The 13016-nt window shown below is 52.6% G+C and overlaps 1 protein-coding gene across 1 annotated transcript; it reads left to right on the top strand.

Moving 5' to 3' along the window:
- Positions 1-637: 637 nt before the first annotated feature.
- On the top strand, positions 638-12132 carry CDCA4 (cell division cycle associated 4). Its single transcript, XM_055361729.2, has 3 exons — positions 638-936; positions 1537-1657; positions 10109-12132. The coding sequence occupies exons 1-3, from the start codon at positions 707-709 to the stop codon at positions 10838-10840; spliced, it is 1083 nt and encodes a 360-aa protein (XP_055217704.1). The 5' UTR covers positions 638-706; the 3' UTR covers positions 10841-12132.
- Positions 12133-13016: the final 884 nt, after the last annotated feature.

The raw sequence follows: 13016 nt of genomic DNA, 5'->3' as shown, positions 1-13016 counted from the left end.
CTAGAGACCTATGTGAGCAGCGCCGCCACGTCACTCCCAGGTTCTCCGACAGCATTTCAGCATTTACCACCGACCTTGGCGCATCCGCACCTGCGGATTGATCTGAGGATTCCCCCCCAACTATCAGCACTTGGTTCTCAGCTGCAGCCACGCCTGCCGGGCCTGCTGCAGGCGCTCAGAGTATTACTTAAGTCAATGATTGCAGGTTCTCGCATCCTATTTAAAACCTTTTCCACTAAGAGATTTAAAACACGTGTCCCCTGCTTTGAACTTTCACGTTACATTTCTTACGTGTAAACCTAGGAAGCCTTTGGAGATAAGCCCGGTTTCTGGAGAGGCTTGGATAGACCTCGGAGCCCAGGCCGCCCGGGAATTGCCGTGCCCGGCTCCTCCCGACCCCGGCACGGATGCCTCGGCAGAGAAGTTGAGCCAGGCAGAAGCGAGAGAGTCCAAACCTCAGTTTGCCCCGCCACGCCCGCCCGAGGGCCCCACGTCGGCCCCAGGCGCAGGCGCAGGCGCGTTCAGTTCAGGGCCAGACGCGCGGAGACCTGGGAGCTGGCGGGGCGGGGCCGGACTGGGCGCGGGGAGACCTGGGAGCCGGCGGGGCGTGGGCGTGGCGGGGCCGGCGCAGGGGCGGGGGCGGGGCAACCGAGGGCGCGCGCGAGCCCCAACGGCCGTCGCCGCAGCGCGGGAACACGCGCCACAGATGCCCCGCCCGCGTGGGTTTGAACAAGAGGCCCCGCCCCCGGCCCGCGAGTGGCCAATCAGCGGGCGCAGCGCGCGGAGAGCGCAGCGCCGACCCTTTGTGGACGCCGAGTGGCGGTCTCTCGCCCCGCCCCGCGCCGTCGGGCGCTCCTCCCTCAGCGGCGGGAAGCTGGCGGCAGCGGCGGTGGCGGTGGCTGAGCAGAGGACCCGGCGGGCGGCCTCGCGGGTCAGGTGAGCGGGCCCGGCGACCGCTAGGGCGTCTACGGCGGCGTGCACTTTTGTGCTGCAGGGCGCGGAGGAGCCTGGGGGCGGTGCGCGGAGTCTGTGGCTCCTGGCGCTGGGTCCGGGGCGGAGGCGGCGCCCGGGACTACCGCTGGGGCTGCCGCGGCGCCCTCGCTGCCCTCCTGGGCGCTGGTTCCCCCGCGGGGTGGCCGCTGCTGAGGGGGCCCGGGGAACAGAGGGGCCCGGGCCGCCGTCTGCGTTCCTTGCGGAGCGCGGAGCTGGGGCTTTGCCGAGGCCTGCGGGCGGCCCCACGCGGGAGCCGCTTCACGAGGGCCCGGCTGGGGTACGCAGCGGCGCTTCCCGTACCTCGGCTCTAGTTGCAGCGGAGGGAACGCCAGGCGCGCCGCAGCCCCCTCAATTGCAGCCCGGCCGCGGAGAGGGCCGCGGATGCGGGAGGAGGCCCAGACCCCGGGCGGGTCGGCCGGCGCCGTCTTCCCTGGGCTCCTCCGGCGGTCCGAGGTGGGACTAGGGAAAGTCCCCCGAGACACTTGCAGAAGTCAGAGGCAAGCTTCCCTCCGCGCTTTCAAACGCTTCTCGTCCCGCAAACAGGATCGTCGTGACAAAGGCTCCGACAGCTTGCTGGAATAGAGGGTCTCCGCTGCCTCGCTTCTCCTGTGGCCTTCGTGTGGGACGCACGGGACGGCGGGACCCAGATAACCGTTCTCTCAAAGTGAGCCACAGAAAAACATTGCCTGTTCACAAAACTTAGGTTTTATAAACTTTCTACGTACAACCACTCTATTTTCAAGTGTCACCATGTTGTATAATTAGGGTAGAAATCCAGAATACAAAGTGAGTTACACCCTTTTTCTAGGAAGAGTAGTAGGCTTTATCTTGGAAAAGGGGCTAGGAAGTTTCCCTCAACTTGCCATTGGAACATGTTTTCAGGGAAAAGGAGTGTGTATCGTTCTAAGTAACAAAAGTACCTGCAATTGGCTGGGCGCGGTAGCTCACACCTCCCAGCACTTTGAGAGGAGGCCTAGGCGGGTGGATCACCTGAGGTCCCGAGTTCGAGACCAGCTGGCCAACATGGTGAAACCCTGTCTCTACTAAAAATACAAAAATTAGCTGGACGTGATGGCGCATGCCTGTAATCATAATCCTAGCTACATGGGAGGCTGAGGCAGGAGAATCGCTTGAACCCGAAAGGCAGAGGTCGCAGTGAGCCGAGATCGTGCCATTGCACTCCAGCCTGGGCGACAGCGAGACTCCGTCTCAAAAAACAAAACAAAACAAAAAAAACAAATACTTGAAATTAACATATCAGTAATTGTTCATGAACAGCCTCCAGCAGACTTGTAGTGGAAGGTGGAGCTCCCACTCAGTACTCAAGACTGCAGACCTTGCTCCTCTTCTCCCTGTTTTTCCGATAAAGTATTTCAAAGCTTATCTGATGTGTGAGGAATGGAAATTGCTGATGATTTGCTTAAAAACCCGAAACTTCGAAGTGGGTGCAAGTCCAGCTGTGAAGGTGACAGGTTAGGTCAGAGTTGAGTCTGTCCCCAACCGTCCCAGCCCTACTGATCAGAATCTGGGAATCTGCGTTTTCAGCCAGCCTCGTGGTATTGCTCAGCCACGAAGGTGTGGCCACTGCTGCTGCAGTGAAGGACCAGTCCCCGAGCTGTACTCTGCTTGCCTGAGCAGCACTGCGGGGCCGCTCCCTGCTGGCCTCTGCCTCGGTGGGCCTAGGTTGCTCTGTCCCTAGTGGCCTGTTGGCTGTTCCACCTGCCATGTCGGACGTGTCCTCAGTCTGTCTGGCCTTCTTCGTTTTTCTCTGTCTGGTCGGTGCTTGGTTTAGAAGCCTGAGGGCAGTGCTGGGAGTTGACTGAGGGCTTGGCTGTCCCGGTAACACCCTGTGGAGTTGGTGGGATTTTAGGCATTTAACTAGATGTGTAGAAAGAGCTTCAAAACTGAGCAGGGGGCCAGGCATGGTGGCTCACGCCTGTAATCCAGCACTTTGGGAGGCCGAGATGGGCGGATTGCCTGAGTTCAGGAGTTCGAGATCAGCCTGGCCAACATGGTGAAACCCCGTCTCTACAAAAAATACAAAAATTAGCCGGGTGTGGTGGCGCGTGCCTGTAGTCCTAGCTACTCGGGAGGCTGAGGCAGGAGAATCGCTTGAACCTGGGAGGTGGAGGTTGCAGTGAACTGAGATTGCATCACTGCACTCCAGCCTGGGGGACAGAATGAGACTCTGTCTTAAAAAAAAAAAAAAAAATCGAGCAGGGAGCTAGGCTCTACAGCCCCACCGGTATGGTATAGGGCCCTTTCTCATTCCATATTAGAAGGAGTTAAGCAGCCTCAGGCAAGAGTCACACAGGAGGCCCTCAGGGAGCTGGGCCCAGCCCAGGCATCCCTCAGGGCTGGTTAAGACCATGCTCTTGCTGACTTTGTCCCAAACACAGATATAATCCAATTCAGGGTGATCCTCACAGGCCAGCTTCTCTGGGCCCAACCTTATCCTCTTCACTCCTGAACACATGTTCTGGGTGACAGCTCTTTGGGGTCACGCGACTGTAAAAAGCAGCTGTGAGCTTTACTCTTTTTTGTATTAATAGTAATAAACTTGTCAGCATTTTAAAACATTGGGTACAGCACAGAATTAACAGCTGCTGGAGATTTGGAACATTGGAGAGGAATGATTTGAAGTGACTGAACAGGGATATTCTCATGGTACCAGAATGGGATCTGTGCATGGGATGAGATGCAGTGGAGGATGATGGGGATTCTCTCTCATCCCTTGTAGGACTTGTGTAACCCAGGCACATCTATGCAGGTCCCTGGGTTACACAAGTCCTACAAGGGGCGAGAGAGAATCTCCATCATCCTGGAGGATTCTTTCTGGCCCCTTGTAGCATTTCCCACCCTGATGGTGGCTACCGTTCTGTGTTTTCACAACTTAGATTAGCTTTGCCTGTCCTGAAGGTTCAGATCAATAGAATCCTATGGTACATATTTTTGTGTGTGTCTTGCTGCTTTTATTCAGCATAATGTTTTGAAATTTATCCATGTTGCATAAATCATTGAGGTATGTTGCTGAGTTGCATTCCTTTGTCAGAATACACCAGATCGTATACATTCAACTTGTTTTAAGTGTTTTTTTGTGTGTGTGTATGTGTGTTTTTTTTTTTTTTGAGACGGAGTCTCGCTCTGTTGTTCAGGCTGTAGTGCAGTGGGGCAATCTCTGCTCACTGCAACCTCCGCATTCCGGGTTCAAGCAATTCTCCTGCCTCAGCCTCCTGAGTAGCTGGGACTACAGGCATGTGCCACCACACCTGGCTAATCTTTTGTATTTTTAGTAGAGACGGGGTTTCATCGTGTTGGCCAGGATGGTCTCAATCTCCTGACCTGGTGATCCGCCTGCCTCAGCCTCCCAAAGTGCTGGGATTACAGGCATGAGCCACTGTGCCCGGGCTGTTTAAGTCCTAAAAGAATGCTTGTGGCTGGGTGTGATGGCTCACTCCTGTAATCCCAGCACTTTGGGAGGCCGAGGTGGGCAAATCACTTGATGTCAGGAGTTCGAGACCAGCCTGGCCAACATGGCGAAACCCCGGCTCTATTAAAAATACCAAAAATTAGCTGGGCGTGGTGGTGCACGCCTATAATCCCAGCTACTCGGGAAGTTGAGGGAAGATGAGGCAGGAGAATCGCTTGAACCTGAGAGGTGGAGGTTGCAGTGAGCCGAGATTGCACCACTGCACTCCAGCCTGGGCGACAGAGTGAGACTCCATCTAAAAAAAAAAAGAATGCTTACAACTGAGAGTGATGAAACTAGGCCAAGGACCGCCCCCCACCTCCCCAGGAGCCTCTCTGGAGGCTCACACCTGCTGGTCCTGTCCTTGAATAGACAGAAAAAAGGTTCCCCCTGTTCTCTGAATTTCTTTTCAGTGTGATAGATCTCATTGCCTGTGCATTTAACACTCCTAAATTTTATAAAACGATTATTTCTTTGGCATTTATCCAAGAGAAATGAAAAACCAATGTTCATGCAAAAACATGTTCTAGAATGTCCATAGCAGCTTTATGTGTAATAACTCCAAACTGGAAACAAGCAAAAAGTTCCCGTCAGCTGGGGTGTGGTGACACTCTGCTCCGTCTGTGCCTCCAGATCCTACTCTGTTGTGAACTATTGACACACAAGAGTTTGCAAGGATCTCAAGAGAATTATGCCGAAGGAGAAAAGCCAACCTCAGAAGGGTGCTTGCTGTGGGATCCCATTTATGCCACATTGTTGGGCTGACCCAGAGCTGAAGGGTGGCGTGGCCAGAAAAGGACCTACACAGGGAGGCCAGGGTGTCTGGTCCTGGCAGGAGAGCAGCCGTGGAACAGGGTAGGAACACAGACGTGGAGCTCAGTGGAGGAGGGGAGGAACGCTTAGCTGTGGGGCGTAGAGACTTGGCAAAACAAGAGGCAGCTTTACCAGCAAGTGTGCAGAAATTAGTGCGGGAGAAAGTTGGTGGAGCGTTCCACCTTCTTAGGATGGAGTTTAATAATGTTTATCAAGCCTCTTAAAAATGTACCTGCACATCACCCTAGTAAGTAAAGAATCGAGGCTAAGGAAGCCAAATGCTAGAAATACCAAAACACCTAAAGTTAGAAACTGGTATCATTTGTGATTGGGAAAATTGTCAGTAGTGTGAAACTTCCCTCCCTTGTGCAGAGAGGAAAGTGCTGGGAGAAACGACTGGCAAGGAGGAACCCAGGTGGTGGCTGTGTTTTTCTGAGTGGATGGGATCCTGGGAGAAAATTTGTTTTATGGTTTTTGATGCTCTTCCAGATTGTCTATGGTGAGCTGTGGAAATAAGCAACCAGGTGAGAACAGGCAGAGGCTGTTTATCCAGAGCTTCCCCTAGCAAGGGTGCGGCCCTCCTCTCTCGTGATTGGCAGAAACTCATAGGCAGGCGAGGGAACAGGAGAGCTTTACAGTGGAAACCAGGAAAGCTCAGGGATGGCTGATGGAGGCTGCTGACTTGGGGGACTGGGGTGGCCAGTTAGAAGTGGGGCTCCTGGCCTGGCACGGCGGCTCACGCCTGTAATCCCAGCACTTTGGGAGGCCAAGGTGAGTGGATCACCCGAGGTCAGGAGTTTTGAGACCAGCCTGACCAACATGGTAAAACCCTGTCTCTACTGAAAATACAAAAATTAGCCAGGCCTGGTGGTACACCCTTGTAATCCCAGCTACTTGGGAGGCTGAGGCAGGAGAATCCCTTGAACCTGGGAGGCGGAGGTTGCAGTGAGCTGAGATCGCGCCACTGCACTCCAGCCTGGGCGACACAACAACAGCAAAAAAGAAGTGGGGCTCCTGTGAGACGGCCTAGAACACGTTTGGCTTTCTCTGGTTGGTCCTAAATTGGAAGCAGGGACAAAAACTGGAGAGGTTGTCAGTTACTAATCATGTCCTGGCCATTTTGGGCTGCTTGCTGTGGAAATCGTTATTTAGCTTCCTGGATTGTTCCTAGAGAAAGCAGCCAGGCTTCCTGCAGGTCTGACTAGGGCAACCTGGCTTCCTGGCCCGTTACTGAAGGTAAAGGGCTGGTTTCCGACTGATGGCGGCAGATAATGGCTGAGAGTTCTGTTTTTGTGTGTAGTTCCTGGCCGGTTACTGTAGGTAAAGGGCTGGTTTCAGACTGATTGCCGCAGATGATGGCTGAGAGTTCTGTTTCTGTATGTGGTTCCGCCATTGTTTGTTGGTATATTCCCTCGCTCAGAGCAGATGTTATTAGGGTGATTTCCGACGGTCACGTATTGCTAGTGCTGCCCTTAGGACCGCTGACAGCACCAGGCCAAGCACTGAATTCATCCTCTTAAGATCCCCAGTGGGAGGCTTCTAGTATCCATATCTGGCTTTCAGAAAAGGGCGGGAGGGTCTGTCGTTGGGTTTGGACTCATGACCTGGCATTTCTAAGGACTCAGAGGAAGGGAAAGTGGGACCCAGAGGGTCCTAGGAGCTTGGGACAGCTTCTTGAACTGGCTCCCAGTGTGGTTGTGGGTCTTCTTGGCCTGTCCCATTGGTATTCTTGTTCCTTCTGTGAGTTGCCCTGATTGCCCTGGTCAGTCGTACTGACCTCCTGTAGGCCCCACATTATGGGGGTTGTGCTGCTGGGTTTCCAGAGTCAGGGGAGGCAGCCAGGGGTTCTTCTGTCTGTAAACTTGGGCTTAATGCATGCTGTTCAAGAAGATTTGGTTTGGGTCCTAAATTAATCCATTGTTACGCAGGCTTGGGATTGAGATAGGTTGAAAGAGAAACTAAAAACCTAAAAGGTATATTGACTTCCCACAGAGGAACCCGTGGGACTTAGTCTTTTCCCCAACGCAGGGTGTCCTTTGTAGTTTGACATAGCCTTATGTTAATTCTCGATATACTTAGCAATTTTAAGCCAGTGATTTAAACAACGGATTGGGATGGAAAAGCTCTGAAAAGTTAAATTTGTGGCTGGCACAAAGAACTGGAATATTTACCAAAAGTAATAGAAATGTGTAAATGTGTTTTGGTGGTAAACTGTCCTTCATTTAGAATTAGTTGAGAAGCTGGTGTATGCAGGTGTGAGAGGCGGTGCCCAGCCTGAGGGCTGTGCCTGTGGTGACACTGGCATGCTGCTCTGGGGAAATGGGTGCTGTAGGGGAAATAAGCTAGGGTTAGGGAAGTTTCTTTTAATTTTAATTTTGAAATAATTGTAGAGCCAGGGGAGGTTGCAGAGCAGTGTTCAGGAGGTCCTGTGTGCCCTTCCTCTGCTCCCAGGGTTGGCATCCTCGTAGGATGCACAGCCAGGCCCCAGGTCTGTGTGATGACACGGCTGCCGCAGGCGCATGTGTGCGTGTCCGGCGCTGTGCAGTCAGGGTAGGACCACCCCCACAGCCCAGGAGCAGAAGGGCCCTCACCCCCGAGATCTCCCTGCGCAGGTTCCTTTCTAGCCGTGCCACCCCTCAGCTCTGGGTCAACATGGCAATGTGGCATAAATGGGATCCCACAGCAAGCACCCTTCTGAGGTTGGCTTTTCTCCCTCAGCCTAATTCCCCTGTGGAAGGATCCATCCTGTGTATCAACAGTTCATTCCTTTCTATTGCAGAGTAGGATTTGGTGGCATGAATGGAGCAGAGTGTGTGTCACCGTGCCCAGGTGAAGGGTGCATTTTCCTTGTTTCCGATTTGGAGTTATTACAAATAAAGCTGCTATGCACATTCTGGAACATGTTTTTTGCAGGAACATTGGCTTTTTCTCTGGGATAAATGCCCAAGAGGTCACTTAGTTTTTTAAAATTTACGTGTGTTAAAGGCACAGGGGATGAGATCTATGACACTGAAGGGAAATTCAGAGAACAGGGGGACCCTTTCTTCTGTTAATTCAAGGGTAGGACCAGCAGGTGGGAGCCTCCAGAGGGGCTCCTGGGAAGGGGTATGGTTGGCAGTTCTCCCGCACTGCAAAACTTCCCATCCTTGGTCTCCAGACCCCGAGCAGAGACAGCATATGCCTCCCATACCCCAGCTTTCCAAAAGCACCTGGGTATACCCTGGTCACAGGGAGCCATCAGATTGACTAAGAGAAAAAGAAGTTCCAAAGTTTGCATATTCAAAAGATTGTAACCCTATTTATGCATAACTTGAATTATTTGAAATAATATTTCACTACATTACAAGCATGAGAAGAGAGAAACTTAATCATGCGTGAGATGCTTGTCCTGTCAGACTCTGCCGGCCAGTGTGGCCCTGAGCCAGCTGTCATCCTCCCAGCTCCCCACAGGCGGCACTGGCTCAGAATGGCACCTGTCAAAAGCCAGAGCCCACCCTCCTGTCTGTTCTGCCTTTAGTGCCCCAGAGATGTCCCAATTTAGAATCAGGTAAAAAAAAAAAAAAACCAGTTTGCACAGACTTGCACTTCTAAGAGTAGACATGGCCAATGTCCATCTAGTGCATCTGTGCTGTGCGTCTTAGTGGAACCTGCCCAGCAAGGCTGAGCCTTAGGTGCCATCCCGGAGTTGCCCAGGTCTGGGGTAAGATCCAGGAATCTGCATCTTCAACCAACAGCGCCAGTGCTGAGGCATACGCTGAGAAACGCTGCCTTGGCCAGCTCTGGGCTGCCACAACACACTGGTGAGGAACCCACCCCCCCTGCCCCGGACACACACACACCCTGCCATGTTTTGGTTCCTTTGAAGAGAAAGGAGTTGAGATGAGAGGGGAGGTGGCCCCTGAGGCCATGGTTGTACGGGCTGGTCAGAGCTCTCGAGTGGAGGGCATTGACCTGAGAGATGTCAAGTAGAAAGCAGCCAGGCAGAGCCTGTGCACCTTGGGAGAAATGAACTGGTGGGGCGGGTGGGGGGAGCCAAGGAATGGGTGTGATCCCTAAGGCAGGCAGCATGGGCGGATGTGGGAGCAAGGGACTGTCCAGGGCCACATAGGCTCGGCCAGGAGACCCTGTGTCCCTTGGAGAATTGTGCACGAAACACAGACCACTCGCTGCATGGGACGAGCATACAGCCCTGCAGTCCTTCCCCTGCGCGTTCCTGGTGGCACAGCTTTCCAGCACGGCTGTCTGCGACATATAGAGGCTTTTAGTGAAAGCATTGAGGGGGGAAGGCACTAACTCTTCTGAACGCAGAAGTGACTTTGTCCGAGGCAGGATCCTGAGGGAAGTCAGAATGGTATGTGTGTGTGTCCGGCCCTGTCCGGCCCCAGCCCTGCGCCCTCTGCAGGCTGGCACGGTTCACATTAATCTCATGTTACCCCAGGGTCTCTTCTTTTGTACACACCACAGTTAGATTTTTTGAAACAGATTTTCAGCCAAGCTCTCGAACACTTATATTTCTCTTATATATTTCTCCTATTTTTAGTTCATTTATCTTTTTTGCTGTAAAACACTGTCGTGGTACAGTTGAGAGGTTTGTCGTTTCTAACCACGTGACTGTGCCTGGATTAGGCAGGATGGCAGCTGATCTGGGGGTGGGGGTCTCCCACTGGGCTCCACGTCTCAGCTCTGTTAGGGAGTTACAGCTGTGTCACGTCCCTGCCAGTTACGGAGTCGCTGCTCCTTGCGTACAGTGCGGGCAGTCAGACGAAATCCAAGGGGCGCTGTCCGCTAGAGAGTCTGCCGTGTGCTCAGTGGTATCTTCCTTGGTTTCTGCAGGACACAATGTTTGCACGAGGACTGAAGAGGAAATGTGTTGGCCACGAGGAAGATGTGGAGGGAGCCCTGGCCGGCTTGAAGACAGTGTCCTCATACAGCCTGCAGCGGCAGTCGCTCCTGGACATGTCTCTGGTGAAGCTGCAGCTTTGCCACATGCTTGTGGAGCCCAACCTGTGCCGCTCAGTCCTCATTGCCAACACGGTCCGGCAGATCCAAGAGGAGATGACGCAGGATGGGACGTGGCGCGCAGTGGCACCCCAGGCTGCAGAGCGGGCGCCGCTCGACCGCTTGGTCTCCACGGAGATCCTGTGCCGTGCAGCGTGGGGGCAGGAGGGGGCGCATCCTGCCCCTGGCTTGGGAGACGGCCACACACAGGGTCCAGTTTCTGACCTTTGCCCAGTCACCTCAGCACAGGCACCAAGGCACCCGCAGAGCAGCGCCTGGGAGATGGATGGCCCTCGAGAAAACAGAGGAAGCTTTCACAAGTCACTTGATCAGATATTTGAAACGCTGGAGACTAAAAACCCCAGCTGCATGGAAGAGCTGTTCTCAGACGTGGACAGCCCCTACTACGACCTGGACACAGTACTGACAGGCATGATGGGGGGTGCCAGGTCGGGCCCCTGTGAAGGGCTCGAGGGCTTGGCTCCGGCCACCCCGGCCCCCAGCTCCAGCTGCAAGTCCGACCTGGGCGAGCTGGACCACGTGGTGGAGATCCTGGTGGAGACCTGAGCAGGAGCCCTGAGTGCTCACAGCCGCCTCTGACGCATTGACACGTGAGCACTGGCTCCCACGGAGGGTGCGCCTGCCGCCAGCGGCCCAGCCTTGCTGCCCGTCTGCTGATTCTGAGAAATCCCAGAACAGCCCATTACCAGTGGGGCTGCAGCCCTAGGCCCGTCCCACTCCCCCCCTGTGGAGGGCCAGGCAGAGGCTGTTCTGGAAGGCTTGTCTTCTGACGTCCCCACAGCCCTGGGCCCCTCGTGTCTCTTTGTGTCCCCCACTGTAGAGGACGGTGAGCCGCAGCTGCATCAACCTCCTTTACCTTTAGATAGGTGAATTTTTACAATTCAGTTTTACATGTTTTGGGCAGTATTTTGTCTTAAGATATATTTTTTAAACTTTTTATACCTTATCTCTTTAGATTTTTTCAGCTATTTTCTTAAAAGTATATTTTTTCTATAAACATCCTTTGCTGCTACATTAGAACTTTTATAGCCTAAACAATTGCAGTTGGTGTGTTTCATTTTTTTAAGGTTTAAATAAGGGTTTTTTGTTTTGTTTTGTTTTTTTGCAGTGAGCATCACTCCAGTCTGAGTCAACAGTGTGAATGTATCATGTTTTACTTTAAATGTGTGTGTGACACTTCTTCATTATGTTCTGCGCTACAGTGAGACCTGGGTGAAAATCAAGAACCGCACACAGCTACACTTTTGTCATTAGAAAATCTGTGGGAGCCACATCTTCCTAGACTTAAGAGTAAATTATGGAGGATTTTATTTATGTCTATTTATATGTAAATGTCATTGAAGACAAAGGTCAAATATTTGTCTGTTTGTAGATCACAGGCACCAGTTGGTCTTCAGGGACCTCATAGCCCCTAGGTGGTGCCTTCTCAAGGCAGTGTTCCTGGAGGCTCCCGTCAGGGTCAGCCCAGGCACCTGCCCTGGGTGAGGAAATAGCATTGCTGCTGGATGAGAAACGCCTGCGCTGCTCTGTTAGACTGGTGCTGAAACAAAAGGTTAAGGCTAGGTTGAAGTCTAGAATGAAAGAAATCTGAATCCATGTCATTCATAACTCCTTGATCTGTAGTGTCATGGGTGCTGCCGCAGGCAGGGAGTGAGCTGGGGGTGCCTGCAGCCTTCCACTCCTGCCCTGCCTCACCCCACATGCTCCCTGTTTCTCATGCTTTCTCTAACTTCCTCACCCCTTAACCAAAAAGGTGTGTTTTCTTTTGTGCATATAGCCATTCTTAAATATTGGTGATGTAAACCTCACTTTATTAAAAAATTATCCAGCAAACAAAATGGGAATGTGGTGTTAGTTATGACCACGGCCTGACCCTCCAGCAACCTTTCTGCAGGATCAGTTCTGCTGTATTATCTAGTGGTGCTTTCTAAGGTGGGGAAAGGAATTTCACTTGGCTGCATTAAATGGACGCTGGGTTACTTTTATTTCCCCCCCACAGGGTTGCAGAGCAAATTCTTTTTACATTGTTCAGCACCCGGCTGGGGCTGGGGGTGTCCACGACCTCTGACAGCCCCCGATGTCGAAAGTTAATCCTCATGGACCCTAGTTTAAAGGGTATGTGTTTTATAGGAATAAATCTAAAGCACTGTTTTGTTTCTGTATAGCATTTTTATCTTTTAAAAACATCATTTGTTCAGCATTAGTAGTAGTTGTAGCGCCTGTTTTGGTAGCCTTCACAATTATAAACTGCTCAGAGAATGTGACTTTTGAGCGCTTTAGGGTGCTTGGTCGGAAAACAGCCTGGGTCTGTGGAAGGACCACAGACAGGAGAGAACAACTGCTGTGACTTAGAAGTGTAGCCGGAGCCTCATTCCCTGGACTCGCCGAGTTCACCTGTGACACCGTACACCAAAGCCTGCTAGTTTCCGCCATGGTGCGCAGTGGCTGAGTAATCAGCTGTTTTCCAAGCATTTCTCTGCAAGTTTAGTGCGTGTGTGTGGCTTTTTTTTTTTTTTTTTTTTGATGGAGTCTCACTCTGTCTCCCAGGCTGGAGTGCAGTGGCGCGATCTTGGCTCACCGCAACCTCTGCCTCCCAGGTTCAAGCGATTCTCCTGCTTCAGCCTCCCGAGTAGCTGGGATTACAGGCACCCACCACCACGCCCAGCTAATTTGTTGTATTTTTAGTAGAGACAGGGTTTCACCGTGTTGCCAGGATGGTCTT

This window comes from Gorilla gorilla, chromosome 15 (genome assembly GCF_029281585.2).
Source record: "Gorilla gorilla gorilla isolate KB3781 chromosome 15, NHGRI_mGorGor1-v2.1_pri, whole genome shotgun sequence".
NCBI classification, from domain to species: domain Eukaryota; kingdom Metazoa; phylum Chordata; class Mammalia; order Primates; family Hominidae; genus Gorilla; species Gorilla gorilla.
Note: the sequence above shows the minus strand (reverse complement) of the source record. Positions and strands in the feature narration are given on the sequence as shown.